Genomic DNA, 17837 nt, shown 5'->3' on the forward strand with positions numbered 1-17837 from the left:
GCGTACATTCAGCATAATTCAATTAAACCAGGCAATACAGAGGTTGGCAACCTTTGGGGGGGGGGGCTGTGGGCAAATTTGCAAACTGGAGAAACAGCTGGGAACATCATGCACGCACCACACTGCACTCACTCATCATCATGATCGTTTTATTTGTATGCCGCCTTTCCACAGTTAAAACAAGGCTCAAGGCGGCTTACAATATGAAAAGATTTACATAGTTACAAACATTAGCAAAGGAATCATAAAAACAAATAAAACACATCAAAACTACCGGTACATAACCAAACTGAACAATTCCCACATAAAAATAAAGATACAAAAAATTAATATCAATAACAGCAAAAACTCCCAACAAAACTTCCCACAAAATACCCCAGTCCTTGCTGGGCAGCAGTAGCAGCAGCAGCAGTTCCTATGAAGCCTGTCAGGCCCCGCCCTAAGCTAGGTGGAAAGAGGCAGGAACGGGGGCCCTCAGGCTCCCAGCAGATCAGACGTCCCTCTCACACACTCACCCCCCCATTCCCAGCAGCGGTGAGCCTCGAAAGCAATGTTTTCTCTTTGCCCCACAAGCCTCAGTAGCAGGGTGGGGCTATCTTCTTGGAGAGTGCAGCTGGGGAGGCAAGAGTTAACCCCCACTTCCTACCTGTTAGCTCTGAGGTCTGCATTGGCCACTGAGAAAAAGGATGATGGACTAGATGGGTTGTTGGCGTTGGCCTGATCCAGGAGGCTCCTCTTAAGTTCTTAGGAAATTCACCTCTCTCCAGAGGTGTAGGAAGGTCAGGTGGTACCCAGTGCGGAAAATTTCTTGTCACCCCCCCCCATTGATTCCCCCCCCGCGCAAAAAATGGTTTTACGTTATTTCATATTTTCTTACAAAGGAATAATAACAAGTAATAATAATAAACTTTTATTTATATCCTGCCCTCCCCGGCTGAAGTTGGGCTCAGGGTGGCTAACATCAGATACATAACATTGGTATAAAATCAAGCAATAATTAAATTACCTCCTAAAAACATCTCAGAATCAAATTGAAGTCTAATTAGATGGCTTTCCACAGGGTTAGGGTTGGGAACAGTAAGTGCTCCACTGAATTGAAATTTCAGCCTTCACGACATAGGAAAACAGCCAAGTAAACAGCTATTTTGGTGGAGGAGGGTCAAGATATTAACCAATATGCATGAAATTTCATATATAGCTATATAATCCCTAGTATAGTAAGATAAGACCTTTGGAGCAGGCATTTTTTTAAAAAGTTTTTTTATGAACCGCCCTAGTAGGGCAGTAATTATTCCTTGATAATTTGTCACCCCCTCCATTATGGAACATGGGGCGAACCGCCCCCTACGCCCCCTTGCTATGCCCCTGCCTCTCTCCTGCAGCCATTAGGCCTGGCCGTATTGGAGCCAAGAGGAGTCTTCTTTGAAGCCCAATTGCAATGAGGGTGTTTTCAGCAGGCAGGGTGTGGTCATCGCTGGGGAGGAGGTAATCCCTCCCAAACTCTCGCTCCTCTGTGGTAACTGTACTTGAAAGCACATTTCTACACAGGGGTGTTATGTGGTGTGTGTGTGTGTGTGTTGACTCTCCCCAGTTTTAAACACAACCCTGCACTGCAATTAGATTGGGAGGGGAGCTTTCTCTTTGTTAAGAAATGGGGAGAGGACCCCGCAGTCACCAGGGAAGGTCTCTGTGGGTGTCATGTTGACAACCCATGATGTAAGATATAACCAATGTACATAAAAAATGTGTGTTGACGAGACTTCAAAATGGACTCAAGGACAGATGCACCGAGGGGAAGGCATTTCAACAGGGGCGTGGCGTGGCACAGAAAAGGCCTTCTCTTGTGCTGCCACCCCACAAGCTTCACAAAGTGGCTAGCAGCACCTTGCCTGCAGAATGTAACACCTGGGCAGGTCTACACATGAGGAAGTGCTCCTTCAGATATCTGAGGCCCACAGGGTTTGGGGGCTTGCGTGTCAACAGAAGCATCTTGAATTAATGTACAATTTTGTTTGTATAATGCAGCAATGCCTTAATGCGCCACCTTTCATTTTTAACAAGTTTACCGTTACAAGTCCCATCAGATATGAAGTACTATCATCATCATCATCATCATCATCATCATCATCATCCCCATTTTACAGATGTACAGCTGTGGCATGATACAGCAGTGGGCCCAGTGTTGCACAAGGATTTGGCAGCTGAGGTACGAAACCGCATCCATGTTGTGCAAGTACCCAGAAAGTTTGCTCAGTATTTTTCCTCCCAGTGGAAGAGGAGTAGGCCAGCATGGCATTAAGGGGATTTAAAATGGAACAAGGCATGGCAAGATCAGGTTTCAGATATACTTGAAAAATGTCCATCATATTTAGTCACATTTAATTAAGAGAATCTTCAGAAAGCTGGGGTTAGGTTTGTAAATATCCCAGTCCCAAACATACATTCCTATCTTTCGGCAGTCATCTTCCTCCTCTTTCCACTTTGGGAAGCTGTTTATGTTGAAAGGGAAGGTTGGCTCCTTCCCAGCCCATCATGTGTATCTACTTGGTTCTCCTTGCAGTGAGCTCACAAGGCTGAATTTGGCACATTCCTTATAATCCTTCTGGTGGAGGCTGATGTCACCAATAAAGGGCTTCTTTTTCTGATTTCACTGCAGCACCCGACCGTAAGGGGAGCGGAGCGCAGAGGAAGAGGAGGCCACATATTGCCAAATACCTGGAAGGAAAGCAAACTAGGTAGCAAACAAGATGCCTGGAACAGAGCTTCAAAACACAGAAGCATGGGCTTTGCAAATGCTCCCCTTTATGCAGGTTTCCAAGGAAGAAAAATGTCCCTATTCAAGGATCGCACTTCAGGATAAGAAGACTGGAGTGAGCTTTGTTTTCCTTCTCTGAAACTGCTGCTCTTGTGTGTTGCTGTTGTCTTTTTTTGCTTGCTCATGGTATCGATTGGCATTTCCAGGACAGGGAAGGAAACTGGTCAGTGCACGAAACGGTATCAGCTCAGGAAGGGGTCAAAGATCTGCTGGGAACAGACCCTCTTCAGTATTTCTGACTTGGAGAAAGCAGAAAGAGTACTGTACTTCCAAAAATCCCACTTTGACCCTGAGATGCTGCAAAGGGGCGCATGGACAGTGGAATTCTGTGACTCCTTGGATCCACATCCTTCTGGAAGTATTTGCTCCTCTGCAAACAGACCCTGGAATCCACAATGATGTGGAAAGGAGACTCCAGCACCATAGTTTTTTCAGGGTTCACTATACTTAGCTCTGCCTCCTGCAAAGTGCTGCTTGCACACTTTGGCCCCAAAAGTACAGAACCCTGCTAGGAGCAAAACACAGTGGCCGATGCAGCTCATTGCAAGACACCCTTCTCACTCTCTCTGGTTTCACATGCAAAGCTGCTATGATAAATGTTTTTAAAACACCCACCCATCCACCCCTAAGTGAGGGAAACTGCAGAGTGCTTGTGCCTTTCCTATGGAGGAAGGAAGTTCTTAAACAAGGAGCACCGTCCTCCCCCACCCTCTGTGATTTCCAATAATTGTTAACACCCTCGTTGATTTCTTAGGTTCAAAGTAGAATTCTAGAGTCACAGCATTAGAAAGGACCTCAAAGATCGCCTAGCTCCAGAGTGGAATGACCTTTTCTCAGCCGGGGTGGTGGGTGGGGTGGTGGGCAGGGCACATTTCCTGCTGCGCAACCTTCCAAGGGCCAGGTGACAGTGGCAGGTGGAGCCAGAGGCAAAAGTGGGTGGATGTATGGATTTTACCTCTGTACAGCCAGCTACCTTCTACACAAACTCACACACCCGCTCTGTCCTCCATCTAGACAAGGAAGAGACATTGTCAGAATTGAAGGACACATTCCAGCTGAAGCCCCCAGGTTGTGAAGCAAGACCAGTTAGTGGCTTGGGGAAAGTGCTGAGGCTCCCTACCCCTGATGTGGCCCATCTCTCTGTTCGCTCTTGAATCAGGCCAACGGCCCATCTAGTCCAACATCCCATGGCAAAAGGAAATCCTTCTTAACTCTTACTTGAAATCTCCTTTCTTATAATTCCAACTTGATTGGTTGTAGCCCGGTCCTCTGGAGCAACAGGAAACAAATTTGCTCTGTCATCTATGTGTGAACCCTACAAATATTTGACTATGGTTATCATATTGCCTCTTCATCGCGTTTTCTCCAAGCTGTCAAACACATCCAACTCTTTTGACCTTTACTTGAGATCCTACAAGGAAAGTTACTTTAACAATGCAGGGCACTGCTGTAAATCAGAGAAAACGAAACTCCTCCTCCCGATTTGTGTTTGAATTTTGTCCATCTACGTCATGCATCTAAAAGTTGATCACCTAAACTACCCCATATGCTAATGATGATAAAAATAATAATATTGGAAATAAACACCAGGAAAGCAAAGGATTTATTTTGAGCAAGAAAACTGCAAGCCTTTCAAGGAATTTTGACCCCAACAACTGTACCAAACTAATTCAGTTACTGATGGCTCACACAACTCCTAAATGTAATGTGTTGTGTTTATATATATATGTGTGGGGGGGGGGGAACGCTTTTTTTAAGGGATCTGTGGTGGTGAGTATCTTTTTCCTTCTGCGAATTCCATGCCACCTACCGGGAAAAAATATCTTAAAACTTGCAAGTTTCCACCGCAGACAGTGTGCTCTGCAGCCTTTGAATGTTACCTTTCCCTGGAAGCCTCAGTAACCACGCATAGCACAGATTAAATCAAGGCGAGTACAAAGCTCCGGGCTGTATCGTTTCCTGGGGGCGGGGTGGGGGGAAGAGAGAAAGGAGGAAGGAAGGAACATTACTCCGAAAACGCACATAAATTCGCTTTCTAAAGATCCATAATACAGATCACTCAGGGGCTCTGCTCACGTTAAGAAGACTCTGCCCCCTTTTAAACAAATATACACCTTTGAACAATATCACCGAACTTTAATGGGCGTGTGCGCGCTTGTAGTTTATATTAACTCTGGGTTTGAGTTTTCCTTCTTCCACTGTTTTTTCCCCTAGGACACTGACCTACCCTTTAATTGTTTGGTGATAGGCATGTAAGGGGGAGGGGCGTTACTTGTTTATTGGAACAGCACAGTTAAAAAAAAAATCAACCCTGGCGAACAGTTTCTAGTCCCCCCTAAGGATGTATCCAAACAGGCAGCCAATCAGCGCTTACACAGCTTTTTCAGCTCGTCTTTTTTAAAGGGACAGTAGCAAACGGGTTATATCATATTTAAAGCGAAAGGCACCGACATTTGCGGGGTGGGAGGGGGGGGAAGCTGGAAAAATCTCTCCCAGTTTCTCAGGAGGTTCTAACTTTAGGCTTCAGGAGAGAAATGGACCGCAAATGTGGGTCTAGCTGTTAACAGGGATGGGGAGATGGTGGCGAGTTATTGTTTGAAGGATACAAGGCGCCTTTTCCTGGATCATACTTAGCCCCACGCATCTCTGAGGTTTCCCCCCCCCCCGGGGATACGGGTATCATTTTAAAACCTGTTCTAAAAATCTCCTAAACGGTGGCCCCTCTCCAAAATTTCCTCAAACCTCCATCCAATCCCCCCCATCCTGGTGTAAGATAACATTTTTTTTAAAGCGGTTTTAGTCTGGTTTCTGCAAAGGTGGGTAAGACACGACACCCCCTTCTCTGCAAGGAGAAACAAAAATAGCCTCGAGCGGACCAAAGGAGCTGGGAAGGGGGTGTGTGTGGAAGAGATGGGGAACTGGGGGAGTGTGCAAAGGTGGTCCAACCGCTCCTTTTTACTAGGACTGGGAGTTAAGTCCCGTTGAGCTCCGTGCGGCTTACTTGCTAATAAAGGTGTTTAGAAGCGGGGTACAAAAGGTGAATGAATGGACCCATGGCCATCAGGAGGCCCCGTTTTTAAGATTCCACTGGCAAAGCCGAGATCCCACTGCAAATCAGATTCGCGCTTCCTTGGGAGTAAGCCCCACTGAGCAAGGTGGGAGTTACTTCTGAGCAAGTAGCACGCCTTGAGATTGGTGTGTGTTTGTGTGTGTGCGACTCTCACTTTGCGCATTTCTGTGCTGCGATCCGCAAGTCCCAACTGAGGAACACACACACACACAAATGTATTCGGGAGCTGAAAGGGCTTGAGGATCGCAGCTTCAGCCTGGGCAGCGCTAGCGGCCGCAATATGAAAGGTAATGGAGGCGGGAGGTCGGGAGGAAGGCGGAGAAACTGGGGCGGCCGAGCGCAAAGAGGATGGAGGGAGAAGCAAAGGGCAGGAGTAGGGCTAGGATAGGGAGCGGGGAAAGGGAGCGAGGCAGGTGCAGCCACGGGCGCAAAATGGGGCGTAGAGGGGGCTGTTGGCTGGTGCGGCGCGGGATTCTGCTGTAGCGGGTGCAAACGGCACGCGGGGAGGCTGGGGCGAGGACTGAGAGCAGGGCGGCGCATGTGGGAAAGGTGAATGGTGCGAGCGAGACAGCGGGAGGGCGTCTGGTGGGGAGGCTGGGATTAGGGGAGGGTACCTGGGTTGAGGAGGGAGCCGGGTAAGGAAGGCAGCTCAGCCCCTCGGCAGCGGCAGGAGGAGGAGGCGGAGCGGCGGAGGCCCTCCTCCCAGCCAGGGGGACCCTTTAGGAAGCAGCCGGCGCGCGGTTGTCTCCGCCTCGTCGTGCCCGGCAGCATCTCCCCCGGTGCCACCTTAAACTCGCTGTTCGGGGGCGGAGCAACCCTTCCCCCCGCAGGCCGCCGATTGGCCGGGGAATGTATCCATTGTGGAACGTTGACGCCCGCCGCGTTCCATCCCTAGTGTAGCCACGTTCGGTTGAGCCGGGGGCAGCCGCGGTGGCGGCAGCAGCAGCAGCAGCAACAGCAGGAGCAGCTGAGGAAGAAGCCGGAGCTGCGGAGAGGGGCAGGGCGATGGGGTCGAGGCCGGGGCTGGGGCTTTGACAGCTGAAACCGGGGCGAGCGGCGCGGCGCCAGCGGCGGAGCCTGGGCGAGCCACAGCTGAGGGAAGGCGCGAGGCTTGGGAGACCAAACGGCAGCGGAGAGATCCAGGCGGCGGCGGCGGCGGCGGCTTCGGTTTCGCCTCTTTCTTGCTGCGGACCATGTTCGCCAAAGGCAAAGGCTCGGCGGTGCCCTCGGATGGGCAGGCTCGGGAAAAGTAAGCGCCCAGGCACAGGAGGGGACTCCCGGGAGCAGCCGGGCATGGTTTCCTCCGACACAGGCGTTCTCGCCGTCCCTTCATTGTCTTCGGGGAGCTCGGGCATCTGGAGGGGACGGGCATGGAGGCTGCGATCCAGGGGTGGAAGCGCGGTGGTCGTGGCGGGGAAAGGGTCTCTCCCCACCGCGGTCCCGCCGCTTCGTGGTGGAAGGGAAAGCGAAGGGTGGCGGATCGCAAAGCACGATGGAGGAACGCATGCACCGCGTCCTTTTGTCTGAAGGGTCTGTCCGTCTGTGCAAGTGGAAGGGGTGAAGGGCTTTGTCCAGGCGATGAGCGATGGGTAGGCTTCCCCTTGGCCCTCCCCGCCTCCCACTTCGCTTCTAGAGTTTGCAAGTTTGGGCAAATCGGGGGATTGGGTAGAAGAGTATTTTGGGGTGGGGGAATCCCTCTTAGACCCAGCTGCCCTTTCCCCAAATCTGTCCAGGCACTAGTGGAGAAAGACCTCAAACCCCCCCCCCCCCATCTCGCTTTGGATTCCTGGAAGCTTTAATGAATGGCTGGGGGATGCTGCTGACTGCCTTGCAAATGGGGCATGTGCCTGCAGAAGTTGCATTTTGTTTCCTGCCCTGAGCTAGTATCAACTTATCTCTGAGGTGGGATGGGGGCTGCGCGGGGCGGGAAGGAGAGCGCTCCTTGCTCTCTGCACTGGAGGCAGGAAGGAAGTGATATTTCTTCACTGCCCTGCTTTTAAACCTGGGTTCATCCCCACTGAAGTGAGAGGAAGCTCAGCGTGGAAGTGGGACAATCCTACAAAGTCTTGTTCAGTACAGTGGTCGCTTGCTCCTTCTCTACCACTTTTTCTTTTATTCCGTCCTTTTACAGGTTAGCTTTGTATGTGTATGAATACTTGCTGCATGTAGGAGCACAGAAATCAGCACAGACCTTTTTATCAGAGGTGAGTGGCTCTGTTTACTTTTGACCCTCTTCCCTCACCCCTTGTTTTAGATGGCCTTTGTTTTCAGAAGCAGGCACTGTAGCCTCCATTTTGAATTTTTTATCACCTTTTGCCATTTATTGCTAGTTGGGCCTCAGAGGCTGCTTGGGGAAAGGGGAGGTGAAGTGGGGGCTGGGGGCAGAGGTGGCATCTTTTTCTCCCAGTATCTAACCTCTTTGCACCCTTTGCTGTTTACAGATCCGATGGGAAAAAAACATCACACTAGGAGAACCTCCTGGGTTTTTACATTCGTGGTGGTGGTAAGTGGGCTGCTGCTTTCTCTTCCCCAAAATAGAAACTCCTATGCTTAACTGACTGTAAGTGGGAAAGAATGTCCCAGGCAAAAGTTTTGGAGTGATCTTGTGTTCCTGCGTTGAGAAACAGACATAGTTGAACTGTGAGCTCGTCTCTTCATCCTAGTTAGGATTTAATTCAGCAAGTGTGGGAGAAAAAGGTACTGAAGAAAGTCTGGATCTGTTGTTGTTGTTGTTGTTGTTGTTGTTGTTGTTACTGTTGTTGTTACTGTTTCCAAGTCATACGAAATAGATGTTGCTTGAGCTTTCCTTTATCATTAATCAAGGCATAAGGGGGTCTAGCTCTAGCCTTTACTTCCTTACGTATGGTGATTCAGAGTGCAGTCATAGGACAGTTATGTGTTGCTGTTTGTAAGAAAATATATGGAGTACTTCTGCAAGTTACACCTATTGCTCTGTTTCTTCCCCCACCCTTGTTATGATGCTAAGGTGTAAATGTGTGACAGGCTAGATCAGGCGCTGATATTTTTTATAAATGTATTTGCCTTCTCCTGAAATGTTTCCTTGGGAAGAGCTTTATTAGTCTTGCAGATAGATTTCTAGTTTTACTTAAAAAGTTTCAAAGAAACGCCGGCACTTTCCCCTAGCTTCTGCACAGAGTTACTACTGATCAATGCTACTTGTTATGAGGTTCTTTCTCCCTTGTGAATTTGTGTCAGTGACGCAGATAGTCCAGTGGGCAGCTTCAGCTTGACTGGAGCAGTTGTGCAATTGGTAGTGTGATGCTGGGTGATAGAAACATTTCTTACAACCCAGTTCCGAAGGGCAATTCTTGACAGTAAACCCCACTGGTACCACTTGCATGTGATGAAGTTACCACGTGTCTGGGCAGTTTGCTAGTAATGCAGAACAGGATGCTTTGAACATGACCGTTTATGAGACAGGCTTGACACCCAAAGATGGAGAGATGAGGGACACATGTTGCTTAGGTAAGCAGTGCAGTTTTTTTTTTATTAAGCTTGTGGGTTGGTTTGTAGTTTGTAGAAGAGGTTGAGGTAGCACATGGAGTTGAAGGCTGCTTGCTTCTGAACCTGTAGAGCAGGAGAGCTAAAAGGTTTTTTAGTGTGTAGTTAGCAGAAGCAATTTTTTTGTCAGAACATTCTCTGTCAGCTGGCCCAGGTTAATGCTGTTTGGATTGTTTCCCAGTCTGTTACAGTGCTTGGGGTTCGTGCACAGTGTCAGGCGTCAGGCTTTGCAGTCTGTACTGGTCAGAAAAAGTTGAGAAGAAAAACATGTTAGCACCTGGAGTTTTTGATACTTGAAAAACAACCACCGTGCAGGAGCGCTTTGGATATTTTCTGACACCCCACATTATTTACCTGAATGCCTAGGGAGACTGAAATTGTTCTTTTTTTTTTTAAAAAAAAGTTTTTATTAAAATATTTTGATGGACAACATATAACACCTCTGTTTTCAGTTCATAGAGTCCTTTCTACATGAGGGAGAGGGGAGAGAAAGAAAAGGGGGTGGTTTTTAAAAAAATATTTCACTCTTCCTCCAAAGAGCTCAAGGTAGTGTATGTGGTTGTCCCATTTCTCCCATGTGTTTCTCACAACGACCCAGTGAGGCAGGTTAGGCTAAGAGCCAGTGAGTGGCCCAAGGTCACCCAGCGAGCTTCATGATGGTAGTGGAGATTTTAAACCTGGGCTTCCTCATGACACTCTGCCCACTACACAGCACTGGATTAGTCAGCAATTGTATAAGTGACTGCAGCTAACATGGGGGGAGGACAGTGAGTTTTATTATCTAAGGGGCTTCCATTATGGCGGTGCTTATATATGTGCAACATCCAAGACAGAAGATGAAATCAATGTTGTATTGACAGTATGGCATTTAATGTCAAACTGAAACAGCTCTAATGGATTGCACTCTGGTTTGGAAGATGGCTTCATATGTAGAGGGAGATGTGTTCGGGTTTAATAGAGCAACACAACAGCCGGAATTGGACGCATTCGGTTCTAGCGAGAGGGCGATTAAAAGTGCTGTTGAATGTGTAGTAGTGTGTAAGAGGTCCAAAAGTAAAAGTTCAGCCTGAGCATAGAGGGGAAACAGCAGGGTGGGCTAGCCCTGGCAAGATGAGCAAAAGCGGATGGTTACAGAAATAAATATCTTTAAACAAAAGAGTTGAGTGTAAATATAGGGAGCTTGAATGCCCCCAAGTTAGGAACACAGGTAGTTGTCTTATAGTAAGTTGGACCATTGGCTGATCTCTTCTAGTGTTCCAGAGTTATTAACTGTGATTCTCCCAAGTTTTTGGAGGGGGGCATTCCCAGTCCTAATTAGAGGTGGCAGGAATTGAACCCAGAACATCCCTCAGGCAAAGCAGATGCTCTACCACTGAGCTACGGCCCTTCCCCAAGTTCAGCTTGTCTTTGGACACTTTCGTGGGTATCTACACATTAATAACATATACACCCCCAATTGCACATCTTGCCTGTCTCTAGTTGGATGTTGTTGGAAGTGGAGGTCTCAGGTGGAACAAAGGTGATATACCCACTGCTTCTTGGCTAAAGATAGATGCTCCATGCTGCTGAATTGTTGGGATGGCTAGACTTCATACCAAACACTGTATGTGGGGTTGTATATTGTCCAGGTTCATAGTCATTGTCTGCTCTCTTTCTCTCTCTCTCCTTTGCCCTACAGTGTATTTTGGGACCTTTACTGTGCAGCTCCAGAAAGGCGAGATACTTGTGAACACTCGAGTGAAGCAAAAGCCTTTCATGATTATGTGAGTAACTTAATTTTTAATCCTTTTGACTATAAACTCATGGGAGTACGGCACACCGGAGCAAATGGGGAGAAAAGGGTGTTGCCACTGCTGCCATTCTGACTTGGTTGAATAATATTTTATAAAGTCACAGCTATGTGAATCTAGTTCAGATACTTATCTTGAGTACTTTAAGGTGGTGCATATTGATCTAGTTACATCGCCATGCATCTTCCTAGTGGCACGCAGGATAAGCAGGGTGAAGGAGAGATGCAGTGGCGATATTTATCATGTTGAAATCTCATTTGCAAACTTTCTGGCATAAGTAAATGGCTGTATTTGAATGTGGAATGCTCTTTCTCCAGGAGGAGAATGTCTCTGAAAGCTCATCGGGGCCTGTATGTATTTATGAATCTGTCGTAAGGTTGCTGTGCAGGGCAATCCTGTGCGTGTTTACCTGGAAGTAAACCCCACTTACTCCCAGGTAAGTGGTGGGCCTAGAACTGTAGCCTTCAAGAGCCAATGGACTTGGTTGAAAATGTCACTGCAAAGGTTTTCCCCTTAAGACTGCAATGCAGACTTCATTATTTCTTTAATTTTGAATTTTTGTATGGGCTGCGGGTATAAAATTGACTATAAGAGGAAGGGTGAGGTATTGTATGCAGGGTTTGAATCGAGGTGGAGAATCTTGCATTTTTGTTTTCCGATGTCAAATTGATTACCCCCAAATAAATAGCAGGTGTATGCGATACGCGCATCTGGAGTTTGCTTTGTTACGGTGGCGGGGGGGGGGGATGTTGTGAGAGTAACTATAGAGCTACAAGCCCCACGGAGGATAACGTTAGAAGCTGTTTCTAGTGACCCTATCCTGTTAGAGGGGACATTGCCCCAAGCTAACTGTTCTGGATAAACTTTGACTTGTCAGCTTCTACCTGTGATGGCAGAGCATGGATTCCCAGGAGGATGTAGATTTTGATAGTTCATAAAAGGAAAGGCATCTTGTCCTTTTTCTTTTGCAACACACCGACTGAAGGACTTGTAAGGAGATGAGTTTCAACGGAGAAAAAGCAAGCTGCCGAATGTTGTTCTCGTTTCCATTGAGCTGAGCCTCAAAATAATACACAGGGTGAGAAGCTGTGGTCTATGGGGAAAGTGAGTCGGAAGTGAGCAGTCTGGTTAAAAAGTATTTACTTGGAAAGAGACCCCATTGGTTTTAATCAATTTCTCACATGATTTGTAAGTTAAGATCATTAGGAGAGCTGCTCCCTCCATAGCCCTGCCTCTCAGTTAACAGCTATAGTGTTGCCTGAATTATATGGTTCCTTCTCAGACCAGCTCCCTGGGAAAAAAAGGGTTCACTAACACAGGGAAGAATGGGATAATTCGTCCATTGCTTATCTCTCTGGATGTTGCCGGAGCAGGGTGAGACCTGACAAAATAAAAACAGTTTCGGAGTTGTTGTTCTGGTAACATGTGAACTGGGCCCTTGGTTTCTGTACTGAGGATCACAAACTCCAGGACAATAGCTTTTCTTGATGATACCTAAAGCAGCTTTTAGTAAAAGGTTTGAGAGCTTACTGTAGGCAGATTTCCTAGGCTAGAAGAAAACTTCAGAAATGTGCGTTGCTCTGTGTTTATCATGGACATTCTTCTTCTGCAGAATCAACTTTTGAAAGGAGAGTTTCATATTAAATCCACAACCTACATCTTTAATTTTATCTTCTCCTGATGCAGCCATACCAGGAATATGGAACTATGTTTCCCAGAAAATTGGCAGATGGCCGGGCATTGATTGGTTTTGTGTATTCGATTTGACCAAGTCCCCAAAGAGAGCCTTTTGCCTAATGATGAACAATCTTTGGAAGATGTTTTTCTGACTTGTTGATGGAAAGCACTTGCTTTTGCATGAAGAAGTGTAGGCTGTGACAGCATGAATTAGCAAGAAACTGTCTTGAAAGAAAGAGCAAGGAAGAGGGGAACAAAAACCTTTAGCCCTCGTGTCTGTTGATTGCAACTCTGTGCCGTGATTTGTAGCCTTCCCATAGAAGAGCAGTTGTACTTAAAGGGGAATAAAATAATCTGACATTTTTATTTATTTATTGGCCTGGTTTGTTTTAGACAGATGTTCTCTCCCCAAACAGTTTGCTTCAATAAAAATAAAAAATAACGAGGAGCAGGCTAAAAAGACAGGACACATAGGGAAGGAGAGTGGAAAGGAAAAAAGATAGAAGAGGAAGTTCAGCTGGACCATGCCAGAGGATAGTTGTGAGCTGTGAGCAGGTGGATGCATCTACCTAGTTGTGGCCAGGCTGATCTTCCCTTCATGCTCTCGCTCTTAGCTCTCTGGCTGGTAGCAGAAGCCAGATTGTTTCTCCCCAAATACTTTGGGATAGCTCAGTTGGTAGAGCATGAGACTTTTAATCTCAGGGTTGTGGGTTTAAGCCTCACATTTGGCAAAAGACTCCTGCATTGCAGGGGTTGGACCAGATGACCTTCGTGGTCCCTTCCAAGTCTATGATTCTATGAATTCTACAGTCCTAGGGAACTTAACAATTGGAGCAGAGCATTTCTGGCAGAAGAGGGCTGGGAAGCAAACTCCCCGCACCTGCTTCTTCTCAGACCAATGGTTGGAGCCTGGCCCTGGTGTTCTTCCAGGGAGGGGAGAAGAGGGTGCAAACTCTCTGCTTTCTTGTACAATCCGTGGGCAACTAGACTGCAATTAGGGACATAGTTGGGGAGAAGAAACCCAGCCCAAGCACTGGTGATCCCAGTGGAAGTAGATTTCCCCCTCCTTCAATCCAAGTTAAGCCCTCTTAGGAGTAGTGAGAAATGAATGCCATTCACCTGAATGGGAAGAAATACTCTGCTGCCGTAAGGAATATGGTTCAGTTGGGGGCAAAAACATGACTTTGCCCCTAACCCTGGGTCCATTTTGCTTCCATCGTAACAGTGCCCAGAAGCAGAAGTTTAATTTGCTTTTGTGCCAGAATCGTAAGAGGCCACATTGTGCTATGGAGAGGAGCCCCATCCCTGCAGTTTGGTGGATGGGAAAGGAGTTTGCCCCTACTTGCTGCTCATTGTTCAGTCGTTCAGTCGTGTCCGACTCTTCGTGACCCCATGGACCAGAGCACGCCAGGCACGCCTATCTTTCACTGCCTCCAGCAGTTTGGCCAAACTCATGCTAGTCGCTTCAAGAACACTGTCCAACCATCTCATCCTCTGTCATCCCCTTCTCCTTGTGCCCTCCATCTTTCCCAACATCAGGGTCTTTTCTAGGGAGTCTTCTCTTCTCATGAGGTGGCCAAAGTACTGGAGCCTCAACTTCAGGATCTGCCCTTCCAGTGAGCACTCAGGGCTGATTTCTTTAAGGATGGATAAGTTTGATCTTTTTGCAGCCCATGGGACTCTCAAGAGTCTCCTCCAAATAGGACTGTCACTGTGAAAACTGAGGCAGAGCACACAGCATCCCAGTTAGGTGGCCTCGCCATATTGCTTAGTGTGTGGCAGCTTCGCCACAAGACACTGTTTAGGTTTAGGACTGCAAGTGTCAAGCCTGTTTCTGATTATTCTTGAAGTGTGTCTGTATTGTTTCGAGCCTCACTTCTAAAGGAATAGAACTTCCACTGACACCAGTGGGGACTTAAGCATGCGGGTCGATACATTCAGAATTAGGATCTTCGTCGTTACACGCAGTGACAAATCAGTCGCTGGATTTGCCATTTTGGATTGCTGGTTCCTTCTTTACTTCTTTTCATGTCTCTCTTTTGGTTGGGAAGTTGCTTCTGAGTTAAGGTTGTCCCCTATGAAATGTTGCTTAATATAGTTTTCTAATGATATTGGAATGCCCTCTGTAGGTCTTGTATGCAAAGCATAAGGTGTGGAGGGATACTGCTTGCATTCAATATATAGTACTGCTACATTAGCAGCAGCCTTGTAATAGTGTCTGAGGATTTACTGTATTTAGAGAAATTAATCTTTTTTAGCTGGGTAATAATTCTAATAATAGGCATGAGTGCATTAGATGATTCGCATAAACTTCTTTAATACATGTTGCTTTAAGCTTACAGCAAATAGACGCAATCCTGATTGTTTTGTTTTCTTTTTTTTTTAAAAAAATCTTAGTGTAATACAGTTTCGTAACACTCCTGAGTAGTACTTTACCTTTTTAGTTTTATTATGAAGACCAAAAAGATGTTCTGTTCCTCCCCACCCCCCACCCCCCGCGCAAGCTCACCCCTTCTTTTCATTATACTCATTATTTGTAAAGGGCTATTGGTTTTAAAGTAGTTGACTAATCTGTATTGTCATGACCATGTTGCTTTTAATCATAGATGTATCAAGCTTATAAACGTGGTTCCCCCCCCCCAAGAGAAATCTGTAGCTCACTTCCTATAATGAACTTAGCAAGCCATCATGGATGAGATATCTGAGCATGTTGTGGAGACGAAAAGGACAATTTCTCATGTATGGGAGGGGTTCGAAGAGGATTCATTGAACTGAGGCTATTAAAGAACATTGAACTTGTTGTTGTTCAGTCGTTCAGTCGTGTCCGACTCTTCGTGACCCCATGGACCAGAGCACGCCAGGCACGCCTATCCTTCACTGCCTCCCGCAGTTTGGCCAAACTCATGTTAGTAGCTTCGAGAACACTGTCCAACCATCTCATCCTCTGTCGTCCCCTTCTCCTTGTGCCCTCCATCTTTCCCAACATCAGGGTCTTTTCTAGGGAGTCTTCTCTTCTCATGAGGTGGCCAAAGTACTGGAGCCTCAACTTCAGGATCTGTCCTTCTAGTGAGCACTCAGGGCTGATTTCTTTGAGAATGGATAGGTTTGATCTTCTTGCAGTCCATGGGACTCTCAAGAGTCTCCTCCAGCACCATAATTCAAAAGCATCAATTCTTCGGCGATCAGCCTTCTTTATGGTCCAGCTCTCACTTCCATACATTACTACTGGGAAAACCATAGCTTTAACTATACGGACCTTTGTCGGCAAGGTGATGTCTTTGCTTTTTAAGATGTTGTCTAGGTTTGTCATTGCTTTTCTCCCAAGAAGCAGGCGTCTTCTAATTTCGTGACTGCTGTCACCATCTGCAGTGATCATGGAACCCAAGAAAGTGAAATCTCTCACTGCCTCCATTTCTTCCCCTTCTATTTGCCAGGAGGTGATGGGACCAGTGGCCATGATCTTAGTTTTTTTGATGTTGAGCTTCAGACCATATTTAGCGCTCTCCTCTTTCACCCTCATTAAAAGGTTCTTTAATTCCTCCTCACTTTCTGCCATCAGGGTAGTATCATCAGCATATCTGAGGTTGTTGATATTTTTTCCGGCAATCTTAATTCCGGTTTGGGATTCATCCAGCCCAGCCTTTCGCATGATGAATTCTGCATATAAGTTAAATAAGCAGGGAGACAATATACAGCCTTGTCGTACTCCTTTCCCAATTTTGAACCAATCAGTTGTTCCATATCCAGTTCTAACTGTAGCTTCTTGTCCCACATAGAGATTTCTCAGGAGACAAATGAGGTGATCCGGCACTCCCATTTCTTTAAGAACTTGCCATAGTTTGCTGTGGTCGACACAGTCAAATGCTTTTGTGTAGTCAATGAAGCAGAAGTAGATGTTTTTCTGGAACTCTCTAGCTTTCTCCATAATCCAGCGCATGTTTGCAATTTGGTCTCTGGTTCCTCTGCCCCTTCGAAATCCAGCTTGCACTTCTGGGAGTTCTCGGTCCACATACTGCTTAAGCCTGCCTTGTAGAATTTTAAGCATAACCTTGCTAGCGTGTGAAATGAGTGCAATTGTGCGGTAGTTGGAGCATTCTTTGGCACTGCCCTTCTTTGGGATTGGGATGTAGACTGATCTTCTCCAATCCTCTGGCCACTGCTGAGTTTTCCAAATTTGCTGGCATATTGAGTGTAGCACCTTAACAGCATCATCTTTTAAAATTTTAAATAGTTCAGCTGGAATATCATCACTTCCACTGGCCTTGTTGTTAGCGAGGCTTTCTAAGGCCCATTTGACTTCACTCTCCAGGATGTCTGGCTCAAGGTCAGCAACCACATTACCTGGGGTGTATGAGACCTCCATATCTTTCTGGTATAATTCCTCTGTGTATTCTTGCCACCTCTTCTTGATGTCTTCTGCTTCTGTTAGGTCCTTTCCACTTTTGTCCTTAATTGTGGTAATCTTTGTACGAAATCTTCCTTTCATATCTCCAATTTTCTTGAACAAATCTCTGGTTTTTCCCATTCTGTTATTTTCCTCTATTTCTTTGCATTGCTCGTTTAGAAAGGCCCTCTTGTCTCTTCTTGCTATTCTTTGGAAATCTGCATTCAATTTCCTGTATCTTTCACGATTTCCCTCGCATTTTGCTTGCCTTCTCTCCCCCGCTATTTGTAAGGCCTCATTGGACAGCCACTTTGCTTTCTTGCATTTCTTTTTCATTGGGATGGTTTTCATTGCTGTCTCCTGTATAATGTTACGAGCCTCCATCCACAGTTCTTCAGGCACTCTATCCACCAAATCTAAATCCTTAAACCTGTTCTTCACTTCAACTGTGTATTCATAAGGAATTTGATTTTGATTGTATCTTACTGGCCCAGTGGTTTTTCCTACTTTCTTCAGTTTAAGCTGGAATTTTGCTATAAGAAGCTGATGATCTGAGCCACAGTCAGCTCCAGGTCTTGT

At 46.5% G+C, this 17837-nt stretch overlaps 1 protein-coding gene and 1 long non-coding RNA gene across 7 annotated transcripts in view; one reads left to right on the forward strand and one right to left on the reverse strand.

Moving 5' to 3' along the window:
- Positions 1–2137: 2137 nt before the first annotated feature.
- On the reverse strand, positions 2138–6731 carry LOC117048340. 2 transcript variants are annotated; one of them, XR_004426833.1, is made up of 3 exons: positions 6500–6731; positions 4696–4774; positions 2138–2715 (listed from the first exon to the last, which is right to left on the reverse strand). It is a non-coding gene; the product is annotated as an uncharacterized LOC117048340 (long non-coding RNA). The 2 variants fall into 2 exon arrangements; XR_004426832.1 differs by lacking the exon at positions 2138–2715 and adding an exon at positions 4559–4621.
- A 180-nt stretch (positions 6732–6911) lies between these two features.
- The window catches only part of SSBP3 (single stranded DNA binding protein 3), a 172478-nt gene continuing 161552 nt past the window's right edge, over positions 6912–17837 (forward strand). Inside the window, exons 1-4 of one of the 5 annotated variants that reach the window (XM_033152058.1) lie at positions 6912–7134; positions 8017–8089; positions 8327–8388; positions 11086–11170. In XM_033152058.1, coding sequence (XP_033007949.1) covers positions 7079–7134; positions 8017–8089; positions 8327–8388; positions 11086–11170 — 276 coding nt within the window. In that variant the 5' untranslated portion in view covers positions 6912–7078. The remainder of the gene's footprint in view (positions 7135–8016; positions 8090–8326; positions 8389–11085; positions 11171–17837) is intronic. The other 4 variants (XM_033152055.1, XM_033152054.1, XM_033152059.1 and 1 more) reach the window with 4 other exon arrangements.

The sequence above is a fragment of the Lacerta agilis genome, chromosome 6 (genome assembly GCF_009819535.1).
Source record: "Lacerta agilis isolate rLacAgi1 chromosome 6, rLacAgi1.pri, whole genome shotgun sequence".
Lineage (NCBI taxonomy): Eukaryota > Metazoa > Chordata > Lepidosauria > Squamata > Lacertidae > Lacerta > Lacerta agilis.